Source organism: Falco punctatus (genome assembly GCF_963210335.1).
Source record: "Falco punctatus genome assembly, chromosome: 4".
NCBI lineage: Eukaryota > Metazoa > Chordata > Aves > Falconiformes > Falconidae > Falco > Falco punctatus.
In genome coordinates this window covers 85,094,312-85,109,732 of record NC_137583.1, presented here as the reverse complement: position 1 = coordinate 85,109,732, position 15,421 = coordinate 85,094,312, and the positions used below count along the sequence as shown (strand labels likewise).

At 47.5% G+C, this 15,421-nt stretch overlaps 1 protein-coding gene across 1 annotated transcript in view; it reads right to left on the bottom strand.

The window, feature by feature from the left end:
- VOPP1 (VOPP1 WW domain binding protein) overlaps positions 1–14,491 on the bottom strand; it is a 65,047-nt gene extending 50,556 nt beyond the window's left edge. The window contains exon 1 of the mRNA XM_080386112.1: positions 14,042–14,491. Within this exon, the coding sequence (XP_080242238.1) occupies positions 14,042–14,092 (51 nt within the window). The 5' untranslated portion in view covers positions 14,093–14,491. The remainder of the gene's footprint in view (positions 1–14,041) is intronic.
- Between the last annotated feature and the right edge of the window lie 930 nt (positions 14,492–15,421).

The following is a 15,421-nucleotide window of genomic DNA, read 5'->3' as shown; positions in this document are numbered from 1 at the left end:
CAAAATTCTGGTTTCCCATAAAAATGTAAGTACTAACTGTCAGAGACTTCTGAAGCATAACAGCCTGATTTGTTCTTTATTTGATTACTTGTGTTTGAATAAAGCATGAAGAAACACTGTAAAAATACAAATTAGATTAAACCTATTTGGAAGATGGATATTTGGAGAAGCCGCTTCCATGAATACAGCACATATCAAAGTCTAGGACATGGTTAAGAAAGAGTTGTCCCTCCAGAACAATGTACAGCACTGATAGAGAAAGGAACGGTGATTTTTATTTTTTTTTCCTTCAGTTGAAGAGGCAGGTATTAAAGTCACATACGTGATTTAGTTTTGCTGCCTTCAGTGCTTCACTTCTGCGTGCCGCTGACACACATACAGCTCCCAGGCACAAAGATGATGTATCCCTGCCATGGACCAGCTGCAAACACACCTACCAGGCTGAGGGAGGGTCGAGTCCAGGCAAACATGGCAAACCTGCATAGACAGGGAGATCAAACACCTCGGAAGAGTCATTTGTTCATGCAGACTGCTTCACAGCCAGGTCTCAGCCCTCCCTCAAGAGCCACATGTTTACAATCCTTACAAGCGAGGCAGTCACCTTCCAGATGTCCAGGGAGTCATTAGCAGTCCTAGAGTAACACTTGGAAATGCTGACAATGAAATTACAAGTGCCATCTCTACCGCTGTGAAAAAGGCTGCCAAGCTTCCTCTAGGCAGTGTCATGAAACCCAGCACTAATTGTTCATAGCCTTGCTTCACATCATGTTTAAATGCTCTCACTTGAAGGAAAGACGTTCTACAAAGAGTTCCTGTTTTCAAGCCTCTCTAGATCTTTTTTCAAAAGCTTGCTGCAGGAACATTTCAGAAGAAAACTTCTTAGAAATTAATTATTTGGCTCCATCAGGCACTTCCAGACAGTGGAATATTTGCAGACACTGCTCTTTTTCTTTTTAGCTCCATCAGACTTGCTTTCGGAAATCTATTTAACTGAACTTAAGCCTCTGTAAGAAGTTTAATATCTTTACAGTCTATTTTCTTGGAAGGGAGAAGATCACCAAACATCAACGCATGGAACCAGTTCTCCTCCCCACCAGCCAGAGTGCTGCCACCAAACCCAGTACCACTGGTACATTCCAGCCGAACCCCAGGGCTTCTTCCACAAACTAGCAACCTGCAGCTGGAGTCAAAGTCTGCATCTGGAGGTCCCAGAAAATAGAAGAATATACACTCCTACTAAAATTAATCAGATTATACATGCTGTAGGTGACACTGGGAAGGCAGACAAAAGCAAAGCAAAATCTTGTACAGTGTTTCTGCTCCAGATCTTAAAATTGCCCTCATACCACCTGCTTACACTATATTTATGTATTTTGAGCCTTCTTATCCATCTGAAACCAAGAATTTTCCTTTGGTCCTAGGCAGGAGTTTACAGACATACCTCTCATTAATGCTGATTGTAAATGAGACATTTCAGTTTCACTGGTTTTAACAAGATAACATAGTACATGATTATGGTCCTTCTCCTCTTTTCACTACTTCACACTTGCCTACCAGTCCCATTAGGATTATTCTTAATGTATTTGCACAGATGCAAATTAAACAGTTTTCATGTTACAGAAGCTCCCACATCCTTACATGCTCTTGCACAAAAACTCTCAACTTAACTCACATCCTTCTCCAGATATGCAGTTTGAGACTGAAAAATTAAGTTCATTAAGCACCTGAGAATTTAAATGGGTATCATAATAATTTCATATTACCCCTGGCCTGTGCCTGCCCATGTTCTCTGCAGTTCTCAGAAAGCTCACTAGCTGCATGCACCATGCCCTCTGCCTACTTTCCATCTACATTATGCAACAACCATATGTTTATTGAGAACATTCCCCTAATGTTCCTTTGCCCTGACAGCAACAGCAGCATATCCCAGGGTTGATACCCTACGAAAACCAGGAGGCATAAATACAAAGGAGAAAGGGTCTGTACGCAGGGCAGCCTGCTGTAACGAGGGGTCACCCATGCTGCAAAGGGAATTCTATGGAGAAGCAGCAAGCCAAACCCTCAAATCTCTAGACTAACACACAAAAACGAGAATAAGCATGCAAGGAAACGGACATTCAGGGAAAAGGGACACAATGGAAATCTGTATCCTTTCAAGTAGAAGGGATTTTTAACTACATTTTTTTTAAAATCTATATTCAATACCTAATTGCAACACACAAGAAATGGATTTACAGGGCACTTGTAAGTGCAGATGATATGGCCCTTCCCTCTGCAAATAGGGGAAAGTAAAGAAATGATGGAAGAAGCAAAGTCCACGTGGGAGGTGGATGTGCCAGGGCTGATTCATAGGTGGGGCTGAAGGAAGCCTACAAAAGAAAGAGAAGACGAAAGTACAGGAAAAGTTAAAGCATTTTAAAAAGAGAACGGGGACTCGGCAGCCAAAGAGGTGGAAACTATTACAAATCATGAAATCAGTAACACACAAAAGAGAGAAGAAAGCCATCCCTAAGCCAAAAAAGGGTGGAACAGTCCAGAGCAAGGCCAGGAGGAGGAAAACGGGTTAGAGCTGTAGGTGGAGAGGGGATTATGTGACAGCTTGAAGATAAGGTTAAACAGCTTGAGCTGCAAGGCAGCAAGAGATGACGAGCCAATAAAGCAATTCAAAGTAGAGAAGATGACGTGGCTGGAGCGACAACAAAAGGTGGCAACTATACCTTCAGGACAGTGTATAGAAAGGGAAATTAAAAACCTATAAAAGCAAGAATAAAGGAAGCCAGGGGAAAAAAAACCCAAACAAACCACAAACAAAAAAGCAGCCCAACAGCCGCCCAGACTTCAGCACTTGAGCTGAGAACTGCAGGAACACTTTCAGAGCCAGGATTAATGTTCCCAGATGAATCACTGGCGCTCAGAGAGCTCTTTTTGCTCCCTTCCTCTCCCCCCTGCAGCCTCCCACCCCCTTCCCACCTTCTCTGGAGCTATCCTTAGGTCACCCCTGCACAACATTCTCGGAGCTAAGAGACTGCAAAGAATGGCAAACATCTCCTGCCCAGTTTCTCCCTGAAGACTTCAATTAGTACTACAGGAGCTCTTGCTGGCTTTGGCTGGATCTGAATTTTTTGTGAGTCACCTTCCCTTCTGCAAGCAAGGGATAAACCCACAGAGATGCAAGCAGTAAAAGCCAGGCTGAAGCATGGGGTCTTCTCCGTTGTCTCAAGCAGCCCAGGAGGCTCCTTGCTCCTCACCAGGATCCTGGAAATTGTCCAGTCCTGGAAATTTTCCAGCACCCTCAAACACCTCATGGGAGGTACTGGCCACTTCGTCATGAAAAAAATTGTATACTGTGAAGCAAGAGAAAGCAAAAACAGCTGCAATTCATGAAGCAGCAACATGTGTTCCCTCATCCATCATCTGCTCTGCCTGTGCATTGCACACCATCATCAGGATGCCACCAACAGCTAGCACAGGTTCCTCAAGAGCCTGCAGTCAGAGCAGTTTTATACCTTCACTGTGCCTGTGCAGCAGGTCACACCACTCTGTGGGGCAGGGGGAACAGAAGCTGACACGTCTTGCCAGAGCAGCGCAGGGGTGATGGAGCTGGGGAGCCTCAGTGCAAACACACACCCAAGCGTCAGGTATCTCACCCCACGCCACAGCCCAGCACCCACGGTTTCCAATGTTTAATCACTGTGGATGGCTATCACAGAAATAAACGCGTATTCGCAAGCTATTCTTAGCATTCACCGGAGAGGCAATTACCAAATCACCCAGTTACATAATCTCTTTTATATAATCACTACGATGCTCTTCTCCTTATGCAACACGGAGGGCGACCGCGGCCAGCTGAAGCAGCTCCTTCCCCAAGGAAAGCTGCACCAGCAGCACCATGGGCGGGACACACTAGTTACTGCAGGTGTATGGATGAGCGACATTAAAAGCCAACTCAAGGCAACCAAGACTTTCAGAAGCAGCAATGTATAAACACAGGCCCTCAGCCCAGGGAAGATATGAGCATCCCTGCCTGCGCTGCTCCAGAAGATGCACAGAACGGAGACCACCTGCACCTCCAGCTGGTCAAGATGTCAAAGGTGCCCAGTGCCCTCTGGGCAGCCTGACCCAGCATTCACTGGAAGCAAGTGGGATGTTTCCATTGACTTTTAATGAGCTTTGGATAGAGCCCAGGATTAGAGCTTTAATAAAAATAGGACGTCAAGATTACTACAGAATTAAAACAAGCTTAATCCAAATGCCCCTGGCTCTGTGCCAGGGCTATGCCTGTGGTTTTCGTACATGGGGAAAGCCAGGTGAAGCTCCAACTGAAACAGGTTCCCGCAGGGCACCTTGTGATGGGCACACACACGGGGAGCTGGCAGTGTGGGTCAGCACAGCCGCTCAAGTTTCATCCACCAGAAGGTTTTGGGCATACCCCAATGTGTCTCCTACAGCATCGTCAGGATCTCACTCGATGCCTTCTAGGAACACTGCAGACATCTAGGCAGATGATTGTCACATATAGTGAGACCCAATTTACTAGCGTTCTCCCAGGGCTTTAAGAAGTCAGCATCAAAAGCATTACCTGCAGTGAAGTGAGAAGTACAATTTAAACCCTGGATTTGAGAAAATACAAGCCTGTGGATCCTGAGATGATTTTCCATTATCATGCTGCGAGATCAGCGTTAAGCTCAGTTAGCTGTGCACGTTATGGGAAAGCCCTAAACTGTGAAGCCCCTCAACAGCAAGGTATTGACGCTACCAAAACCCAAACACTTAGTTGTGTAAATACCAAAGGAACAGAAGACAGAACAAACTTTGTTCTCAATTCACCTCTTTTGACTGACACTCAAATCCAAAGGCATCTGCCTTAGCTTTATCTAGAGGTTAGGCAACTAGTAATATTTAGCCATTATTTGGCACCTACTGCCTCCCCAGCTCCCTAGTTTCCCTAGAAATACAGATCATTCCAAGCAATATACCGGCAAGCCCCCAGCCTTAACGTGGCACAATACACTTTATGCAGGGACACACACGCACAAGTTTGGGAACAGAGACCACTATCATTTCAGCTACAGAAAAAAAAAAAAATAATGCAGCAACTTAATGTTATCCTTACACTATCACAAACTACAGGATGACCTAGTTCTGAAGAGGTTTAACCCAATCCCATACGCTATTATTAAGTCTGTATGAAAGCCAGGAATGCAGGTTGCTGTAGTCGACAAGCGGATGAGAGCAGAACTGGGGTCCCCTCACACAAACCACTGCTGCCCACATTAGTGCCCGCTGTGACAGCACTGCTGCTGCTCAAAGCACTGAAAAATCACGATTCTCATTAGGGACATTTGTTTGGGATAGACAAGACAGCACTCAAAATAGGAGCAGCTCGTATCAGCCTTAAAAAGAAAAGCAAACCATGTAAGGGTAGATTTAAAACTTCTCACGCACCCTTACTCCCCTGCTTTTTTTTATTTCATGCTAGGCAACCAGCTGACCATTTGAAAGCAGCATATTCAGAGAAGAAAGTTTCCTCCTCTGTTTTGGACTGAAACCCTACCAGATTTAATGGCATTTGAACAAATGAAGGTGGACTTTTACAGCCATAACCCTTCCTGTACCAGGTTGAATTCATGGCTCCAAGCGTGGAGGGGAACGGGGCCCTGAGCTGGGAGCTCACACTGTGAGAGAGTCAGCAGTGAATTCCTGGATCTCACTTACACCAGTATTGAGATAATTATCTGTAGCGATGAGCAATACATTTCCCCCCCCCCCTCCCCCGAGGAGCAGAAATGAAAGAAAACACTTGCTTGACTCATCCTTGTCCAGTTCTTGCATCCAGAGCCGAAGCATGCTTACAGTCTTACAGTCACCCACCACAGCGAGCAGTGCCTGCACCAACCTTCCGCATTTACGGAGATATCGTGGGGGAAGCAAAAAGGAGTTTGTTGTGTTAACAGAGAAATGAAACACTGAATTCCACCTGGGCAATTCCCCAGGTAGAGACCCTTAGGCTGTTATACCATCATGCCTTAATAAAGAGCCAACGCAGCACAGCATTTTGATATCAGTCTGCTGTGTTGACACTAAAGGGACTGTACTAAAACCGGCACAGTACAAACAACTAAACTTCTCTGGTGAGTCAAGGAGCATCTCCTGTCCAGAAAAGGAGAAACACTGACTGAGACCAAGACAGACAAGACAAATTTTGTTGGCCTACCTACACCCATCAGACATGCAGAAAGACACAACTGTGACTGCAAAAAACCCCAAGTATGCAGCAACTAAAAACAAGCCTGTCTTCATTACTACAGGCATTGATTTTTTTTTTTTTTTTTTTTTGCTAGTATACATTGCCTGATGGAGCTCCTAATGTCTTGATGACTAAACCTTCCAGATCATGGGCACAGTACCAGCTCTTCACCCCATGGTAGCACAAGCCTATCACTGCAACTACAGGGCTGGCAAGACCGAGCTAAGCAGGTGGGTCTACAAAACCATCACCCTCCCTTGGCTGGCAGTGCTGCTGAGGCCCAAGAAGAATATGAACACGTGTAATAAAATACTCACCCCACATCAAGTGGAAGGCTCTTGAAATACCTGCTGCCCACGGTCTCTGGTCTGCCATCAATGAGACTCTTGCCACCCTCCCATACACTCACGTTCCTCTCACATTAATTTAGTTTAAGATTTCTCCGGTTCTTCTTCCTCTAGAGGGAGGATCCAAACCAACCAGAATGCATTTAATTAGAAAGGCATAAAAATACTTTAAATGTACAAATCTGTCTTTCCTATACACTAAATCAAGGCAAGTACAGGTATGGGCTGTATACTTGGGGTCCATGACCCTCACCTCTAATTCTACCAGCACAAGACCTGAGAAGGAAGGCTCCACCCTCAAAATTATTGCCAGCTGTTTAGCTGCATGATGTCCATCAATGTCAGAGGTGGGAGACCAAGCCAACTAACACACACCATCATTCCTACTCCAGCTGGAAAGGACAAGCTGCTTACAGAAGGATCGATTGCAGCCAGGGCTGGAGTCAGGGCATGCTCCCACCACCCTGCTTCAGTATTCCCCAAAACCACCCACTTTCCACTGTCTTTGAACTTTGAACTTAAGGTCCTGATCACTTCACAGTCACTTCCAAGGAAAGGCAAAGATACTTTTTTTTCCTTTCAGACCTCCAAATGAGAAAGACTCAGTGAAGGGTGTGCTAGAGGACTGCTGTGTTCACAGTTACCCACTGGCTGGACTTAAGGAAAATGGTCCTTCTCATGCTGCCAGCTGATGGTGGACCTTCCCCAGAGGTACGGTCTCCAGCCACAGCCCCCTCCCACCCCACAGATGGGAAAGGCCAGTGAGGTCATTTGCTCCAGGTTGAGAACTTCTGTTCTGACAGACACTTGGCAAGCAATGTGGGGAAATGATAGGACACCATCTGGAAAAGTTAGTTTTATCTAACAGCATCTTTCAGGGGAAAACAAAAAAAAACAGACTCCACTAGTTTTCCCTTCTAACAGAGCATGGAAAAGGTCTGCATGATTGCCTTCTACTCCAGTACAAGTGCACTATTGTCTATAGGGACTTGTTTTAATGCAGGACTTGGCAGTGCTAGGTTTATGGTTGGACTCTATGATCTTAAGGGTCTTTTCCAACCTACACAATCCTATGACTCCCATTAGGTGACACTTCATGTATTGAAGCAAGAAATGTGCTACCAAAATGGGCAGCCTTGCTCCAAGCCATGCATTCCCCCTCCTCACCTGCAGAAAATTTAATGATGCTGCCACAGCACAAACCTCTGCTGAACCAATGGAAAACTACCCCCTCTCACATTTTTCCCCATCCTCTTTTTGGTGGCTCAGTCAGTGGGATGATCCAATCCTTCTGTGGCTGCACAGACATTAGATGGTTGGACTTGCGTGATCTTGAAGGTCTTTTCCAACCTAGATGATTCTATGATTCTAGACCTTCAGGAGCTGGCAGAATAATGGGCTAGGGACCACCCTTGCCAGCAACAATCCACCTCTGCATTGGATGAGACACAGATTAGAAACTCTTTCTTGCCAATTCCTTTCCTTCTAAAAATCTACCAGACTGAAAGCTGAGTCATTGAGAAAGAGGAAGAGATTTTTAGTAGAGTTATTTAAAACACGGGTTTAGTTAACACCTATTTAGTGCAAAGCTGAAGACACACTTGAGAAGAAAGACATTTTTAACTCAGCAGTGAAAACTTTCTATTTAATATGCAAGAAACCTGTCAAGATACATTGTTCTCAAAGAATGCTTTCCTCTTTCTCCCCCCCCGACCCCACTCCCCCAAACCCAGACTCCCGTCCCATGCTCCCCAGAAACACCAGGCATGGTATTTCATCTCCTATGTTACCTTACTGATGTCAGGAAAGTGATAATATCCACTTTTTAAGACCTTATCTTTCCCTTGTCTCGGAAGCTCAAATATCAGTGCTCAAATATCCCAGGCTGCATCCCCAGCCTTTGGACAGACCTAAGATTCGTTGCCCAAAAGGCACTATCAAAGCAAAGAAAAAAAAAAAAAAAGATTGTTTTAAAAAGGCTTCACCTCTTGCTAGTCAGAAAAGTTTGTATTTCCATAATAAACCCTAACAGGATTTCAATAAAGCCTTCAGCAAAACACAAAACAATACAGCATCTTCAAAAATTCAATGTTAGTTTTCTGTAGGGTTTTTTATTTATATGGATTTTACTTTATATCACAACAAATTTAAAGTATATCAGTAGCCATGTTGTCTCAGCAAAAAATAAGAATTTATTGTTTTAAATTCTGTAGTATAAACTCAAACATTGATCTGTTCCTGCCTGCAAATCCAGCCTACATAGATAAGCAGTGCAAACCTGTATGTGGGCACACTTATTCCAGTTTTCCTAAGCCTCTTCTTAGTGGAGTAAACCAAAATAAATTTGCATTAAACCAAGGAGAGTTTCCATCGAGCCTTTCTTCACTGATTTTTAGCCAAATCCATTTTCAAAGAGCAGCTAAGACTAAAGGTTTGCTTTGGTCAAGTTTAATACATCCTTCCAGACACCTGCATTAGTTGAGTGGGAAGTACAGAGACAAAAGAGAGTTGGAGGACTTCCCTTTTCCGGAGAAAGTGTAACGGAAGGTGCTAAACATTTTTGACTGCTATAAAAAATATGAACAGTTTTTATAGATGCTTTTTCCGATAAAAAAAACAAACACCACCCAAACCCACCAAAAAAACACCACATAGCTATTTGCACCTCCCCTTAGAGCATGCAAACAGCACTGCCACAGTCCCCTTCCTGCAGCGAACCGAATCTGTCTCCTCCTCAGCAGGAGCACAGTGAGAAAAGTGTGCAAGCTCAGTCCTCTCGCCTGGAAATCACAGCCCATCTCGCTGCTGTCAAGAGGCAGGGAAGACTTGCCAGCACCAGTTGGATCCCCAAACTATAAATCACAAGTAAGCTCTTTCCTGCCTTCACTCAGCAATGCAATAGCTGCTTTCCAACTGGCTTGAAGAGGGTAAGGGAAAAAAAAAAAGACACCCAAAATTGTGTAATCTACTAAGCCCCTAGATAACTACAACTAACAAGCAGGAGAGGGTTAGTGGACACTTCTACACTAACAACTCCCTTGCAGAATTTTTGGGATAGACATTTCTCCATCACTTTGGACAGGATTATTCCTCTCACCACGCATTGACGCAACACCCACAAGAGTTAGAACATCAATGTGACTGTATCAGTGGGCTTCCACAGAGGGACATCACAGAGACAACCACCCTGCTGTACACACACATTCGTATGTTCAAGGGTATGTACATTCCTATAATACATATACAAAGAAGGACCTCACAGCTAACGCATAGAAAAATATTCCAGAAACTGGGACTGGGGTGTGGGTTCAGGTCCCCATAATCCTCACAACTTCTTGAACTCTGCCTGTGCCTACAGCAATCAAAGTGCATGTTTTTTTTATTTAAGACTGCCCATCTTAATGTGGTTGTCCATACAAAAATTAAAAAAAAAACCCAAAGCAAAACAAAAAAACCTCTTCAGGAAGGGCAGATATTTTAGGTCTCTTATTTGCTAAAATCTGGCCTGTTGAAGTTCACTTATAAAAATAACACCAAAAAGCTCCACACAGAAGTTACCCAACTGAGAAGCATTAGCCAACTTTGCTTTTATTTAAACAAATCTTGTATGACAGACTGTCAGGTATGTTTGAATTTTATTTCAAGATAACACATTTTGTTGTTCATATGACATGTCTGTCCATTCTTTTTAAAAAAGGCACTTGACTCTTTTGTAGTATCTTTCATCTGACAAATTAACAAGAAGAGGACTACACTGATCACTTTTTCCCAAACATTCAGTTATCAGCATCCACATTATAATTCTTAGAAACGAGAAACTGAGCGTGTAGAAATATCAATGCTATTATTTCCAAAAGTGACGATTAAATCTTCTATAGCGATGTGGAAACCTTCCTGGTGGGATTCTCACCCACATCTCGTACAACCTACAGCAACTACCACAGGCCTCAGCTTACCTTAACACAGAGCACTAGTAAGCTTGACTTAAATATTCAGGCAGTTCGATTAGCTCCTTGGTTTCCCTGAACACACCACATGGGCCAACCAGAAGCTTAGGCACCTAAAACTGTTTGACAGTGTTGGAAGTTAAGGCTACCCAGCAAGTTACTCAGCAGCAGTTACAATACAACACCTTCTTTATTACAACCACAGCACAGGCAGGGTCCTCTACTGAGCTTAAAAAACGGAGTCGAGCCTCCCCAATCCTGAATTGAGCCTCAGCTACCCAGCTCTCCTCCATCCTGCACTTCTGCAGCTTGCAGGAAAGCAAGCAAGCACTCGGCCTGAGAAGCAAGCTACACAGAGATACTCTGGTGCCCTTATTCAGGCTGAAAATAAGCTTGCTTCGTCATCATGGGGGCAGGCAGGCTGCTTGTTTCGTTTTATTTTTTCCCCATCCCAAAAACATCACTATTCATTAAAGTCACATTTAAGCTCAGACAGCCAAAGCCCTTGGAATGTCTGATGAAATAGAACCAGAAAATCTTGATATATACCCCAAACAGACACCACTTTGAGGCCCTCCTCAAAGCCTCCCATAAAACTGAGAGCCATCTACCCATACAAAACTGAGACAAAACACAGTCCTCTCAGTGGAACCACAAGTCACACTAGCAAGTGAGACCACTGGCTATTCATGAATGCTGAAATCACATACCCCAGTATTACAGATCTACCAGATACCCAAGTTCCCAGTGAAAAGGGGCGTTTCAGGCAATTGAGGTTAACACCACACTGCTACCTCCAAGCAGCCAAATTAATCTGAAAAGATGCATGAAGATTCAACAGCATTCATTTCTTCCTGAAAGAACCAAGACTACCTTTGCAGGTTATCCACCTGCAAAGTTCCTCATTTTAGCTTACAGTGTTAAACTGCTCAACCGTGACTAAGTTGTGAGCAAAACTCATGACATCTTTGGTTTTCCTCCCCTAACATCAAGGTCATCTCAGAGCAAAGTCTGCTTGGTCCTGGGATCAGACCTTTTTCTTCCATCATGGGAAGTCTTTGTGGTTATGGTGGAAACCCCTCATCCAGCAAGAAAACACAGAATTAATCCCCCTTTCTTACCACCACAGTGCTCTGGACATTTCTGTAGTGTGTCTCAGGCTCTTCTAGACACAGAGAAAGGATGACACCCTAACATTGAGAGCCAGCAAACTCTTACATGTAAATCCTGCTTCGATAGCAATGCCTTCAGTTGCCTTTGTGAAACCACCCATGAGCACACACAAGGGCCTTCCCCTGCCCCTCAGCCCCTCTTCTGCATCTTCTGCCTTTCCATCAAGCACAGCAAACCATCACTTCCCCACAGGAACACGGCACAGTCGGTTACTGACCAGGTTTCAGCCCGACAGCCACAAAGAAACACTCCCACATCCAAATTCACACCTACCATCAATTTGATGCAAGTTTTTATTTGTTTGTGGGTTGTTGGTTTTTTTTTCTTGTGAAAGACTATTCCTTTCATCAATATAACCAGAAACAGTGTTTTGAATGCACACAGACAAAAAAATACATGAACATCTTCCAACAAGCATTTTGGGTAATTTAACCAAGGAGAACTTTAAACATCAGTAAACTACCACAAATTGCTCTGAAGGACTAAATGGCTCCCACCACCACCATCATTATCACACTGTTAAGGATTAACTAAGATCAGGTCAAAGCTGCAAATAGATCTAAAATAATTGTAACAAAACTATTTCAGATAATAACCTATATGGAAGTCAATGCAGAAGACAGCAAAAGTTTCAAATACCAAAAACCTTCTAAACTACCAGATGTCTCCAATTCAGTTATTTAAACCCCCAGCATTCTGTTTCTGGGCCTTTTTTTCCTGTAGAATACAACTTGAAACAATCTGCAATACCTCTTACTTGCATAGGATCTCATTTAAAAGGTATCCTAAGCACTTCCCCCCCAAAAAAAATGCAAAAAACCAGATGGCAAAACAAATGTTCTAGATCAAAAGAAAGCGTCAAAACAAACCAAAAAGACATCCCACAATTAAAACTGGTGTAAAAGCTTAAATAACAGCAACATTGGCTACATCCAAAGAGGATTTATGCAAATCACTTCTGTCAGGCACACAGGTTCTTTCTCAACAGAACACACCTTAAGAGAGCAGAGACATCTAATCAAATACATCTTGGAGGGGCAGAACCTTTCACACTCTCAGATGAACAAATTCCCTCTGGGAACAGCTGGTGTCTGCTTCATTTAATCGACATTTTGCCATTCGTGCTTTCTGAACAGCTTCTGCAGAATCAAGGAGCAATTGCAGGCAAGGCTCTGGGCCAGGTTTACAACTGAGGTAACGAGACACAGCTCAATTAACTTGAAACGAGTTACATTTATTTACATTAAATGGTGATTTCGATCTGAGTGTTTTAATGGGATGATGCTGGATGACATAGTGGGCAACATACCAGAAATTGTTCATCTATGTAGGTGGCATAAACATGTAGTAAACATCATTTTCATGAATTATATCCATTACCAAAAACAAAATTACACAGCCAGCGCTCTGGTTTCCATGTATGAGTTTGGTGGTATGTTGTTTTTTTGGAAAAAATTAATTCCTTTTCTGTCCAGACTGCTCCAACACAGAAGCAACACAGCTCTCCACCCCTCCAGCCAGACTGCCTCTGGGCTGCACAGGTGTAAGGGGGCACCTCGGAGAAGTCCACGGGTGTTTGCGAAGTCACACTAGCACCCTGTCACCACAGGTGTCGGGGCAAGGATGAGAGCCTGCTGGCCAGCATTGCCCCATGGCCAGCGTTGCCCCATGGCCGGACCCCAGCCCAAGGGACACCTCTCCACCAGAAACCACCTACAGCCGCGCCTGCTAAAAAAGGAGCTGGCTTCCCCGACCCACGACATAACTGCATGGCACAAATCCACCCTCCAATTAACGTAAGCTGCCTTTTTTTATTATTATTTATTATTTATTATTAATTGCTGTTTGCTTGTCCGCAGCCACCGGAGCCGAGCGCCGCCGTGGCGCGAAGTTGAACCCCGCCGGCCGCGGTCGCCCCGGCGCCTCCCGGGCGCTCGCCTCGGCACCTCGAGCTCGCCACGCACGTTTTATCCACGAAAAGGCTATTTAAAATAAAACCGAAAGACACCTACCAGACACCCTTTCCATTTAACCCTGCCTGAAAGGCGCCACGTTCCGCGCCCCTTGGGGAGGCGGCCAGCTCCAGCAGCCCGTGCTGCCCGCCGGTCCCGCGTCACCCCGCTCCAGCGCGCCGCACACGGGCTGTCCGTCCGCTCCCGCAAGGGAATGCTCCAACGGAGCGAGCCCGGCCGGCGCGAACGGCACCCGGCCGGCACCCGCGGCAGCGCAGCCGGGGCTCGCCCAGCCCGGCTCCCCGCTGGGTACGAGCCGCCCGCTCCCCCCGCCGGCCGCCCCGGGGGGGTGACCCCCGCCCCGGCCCACCTCACCTCCCAGAGCAGCGAGAGCAGCAGCGCGACCCCGGGCTGGAAGCGGTTCATCTCTCCCTCCTCCTCCTCCTCCTCCCACAGCGGCGGGCTCGCCCTGCCGGCTCAGGCGCGGACGGGCGCTGTCAGCGGCACCATCCCCAGCGGCGGGGGGGCCACGGCCACCGGCGCGGCGGGGCAGCGGGCAGGGCGGGCTGACGGGGGAAGGGGCGGCCGGCAGCCGCGCCGGGGGCAGGGTGTGAGGCGGAGCGGGCCGGAGGCGGGGAAGCCCCGCAGCAGAGGGTGAGGACGAGGGCGGGCTGGCCCGCCAATCCCCGCGGGCAGCGGCGGCCGGAGCCCGGCGGGCAGCGCCGCGGCCAGGCGAGGCGGGAGGCGGGCAGCGCGGCGCCCGGGCGGGCGGCACAAAGAGGCCGGGCGCCGCCGAGGGCGGGGAGAGGGGCCGGGCCCGCCGCGGTACCGCCCCGCTGCCCGGCCGGGAGGGGACGGCGGCGTCGAGGCGCGGCGGGGAAAGCCCTGGCCCCGGGGGGGGGGCGAGTAACGGGCCCCGCCCGCTCGTGACGGCGCCCGCCCTCCGCCGGCTCCTCCGCCCCGAGGGGCTGCGCGGGGTGCCCGGGGCCGGCGGCCCTGAGGAGGAGGAGCAGCCCCGTGCGAGCCTCCTGGAGTTCGACACGGCCGAGTGCGGGTGGGGGGCCGGCCCTCCCCGTGTGCCCCACGCGTCACACCCGCCCCGGCTCCCAGCACAGGACGGGCCCGTCCGCTCCGTGTCCCTCCCGCGGGCCGCCCCTCCTGAGGAGAGGGGCCGGGGGGCTCCGGGGAGGCCCTGCTGCGGCCTCTCCGTGCTTAGAGGGGGCTTGTAAAAGAGATGGAGAGAGACTTTTTACCTGCAGCGACGGGGGTGGTGGTTTCAGACTGAAAGAGGGTGGATTTAGGGGAGTTATTCGGAGGAAACTCCTTCCCATGGGGGCGGCGAGGCGCGGGCACAGGCTGCCCAGAGCAGCTGTGGGTGCCCCATCCCTGGCAGTGCCCAAGGCCAGGCTGGACTGGGCTGGTGGCCGGTGTCCCTGCCCGTGGCAGCAGGCTGGACCTGATGATCTTTGAAGGTCCCTTCCAACCCAAACCGTTCTGCGGTTCTACGACTGCCTGTCAGCCTGGTGGGTGGCGACAGGCGCTGCCGGGGCAGGCTCAGCCCCTGCCGGCAGCTTTGGCACTTCAGGGGAAGGCTGCGCTCCCGCCCGGCTCCCCGGTTCCTCAGCGTGCTTGGGAACAGCCCAGGATCAGCCGTCGTCTTCCAGAAGTCTCAGGGCTGGTCCTAGACCAGAGTGGAGCTGATCGCCCACTCCAGCCCCGTGACAGGTGGCTGGTGTAGTTATGCCCTGGGTGTTT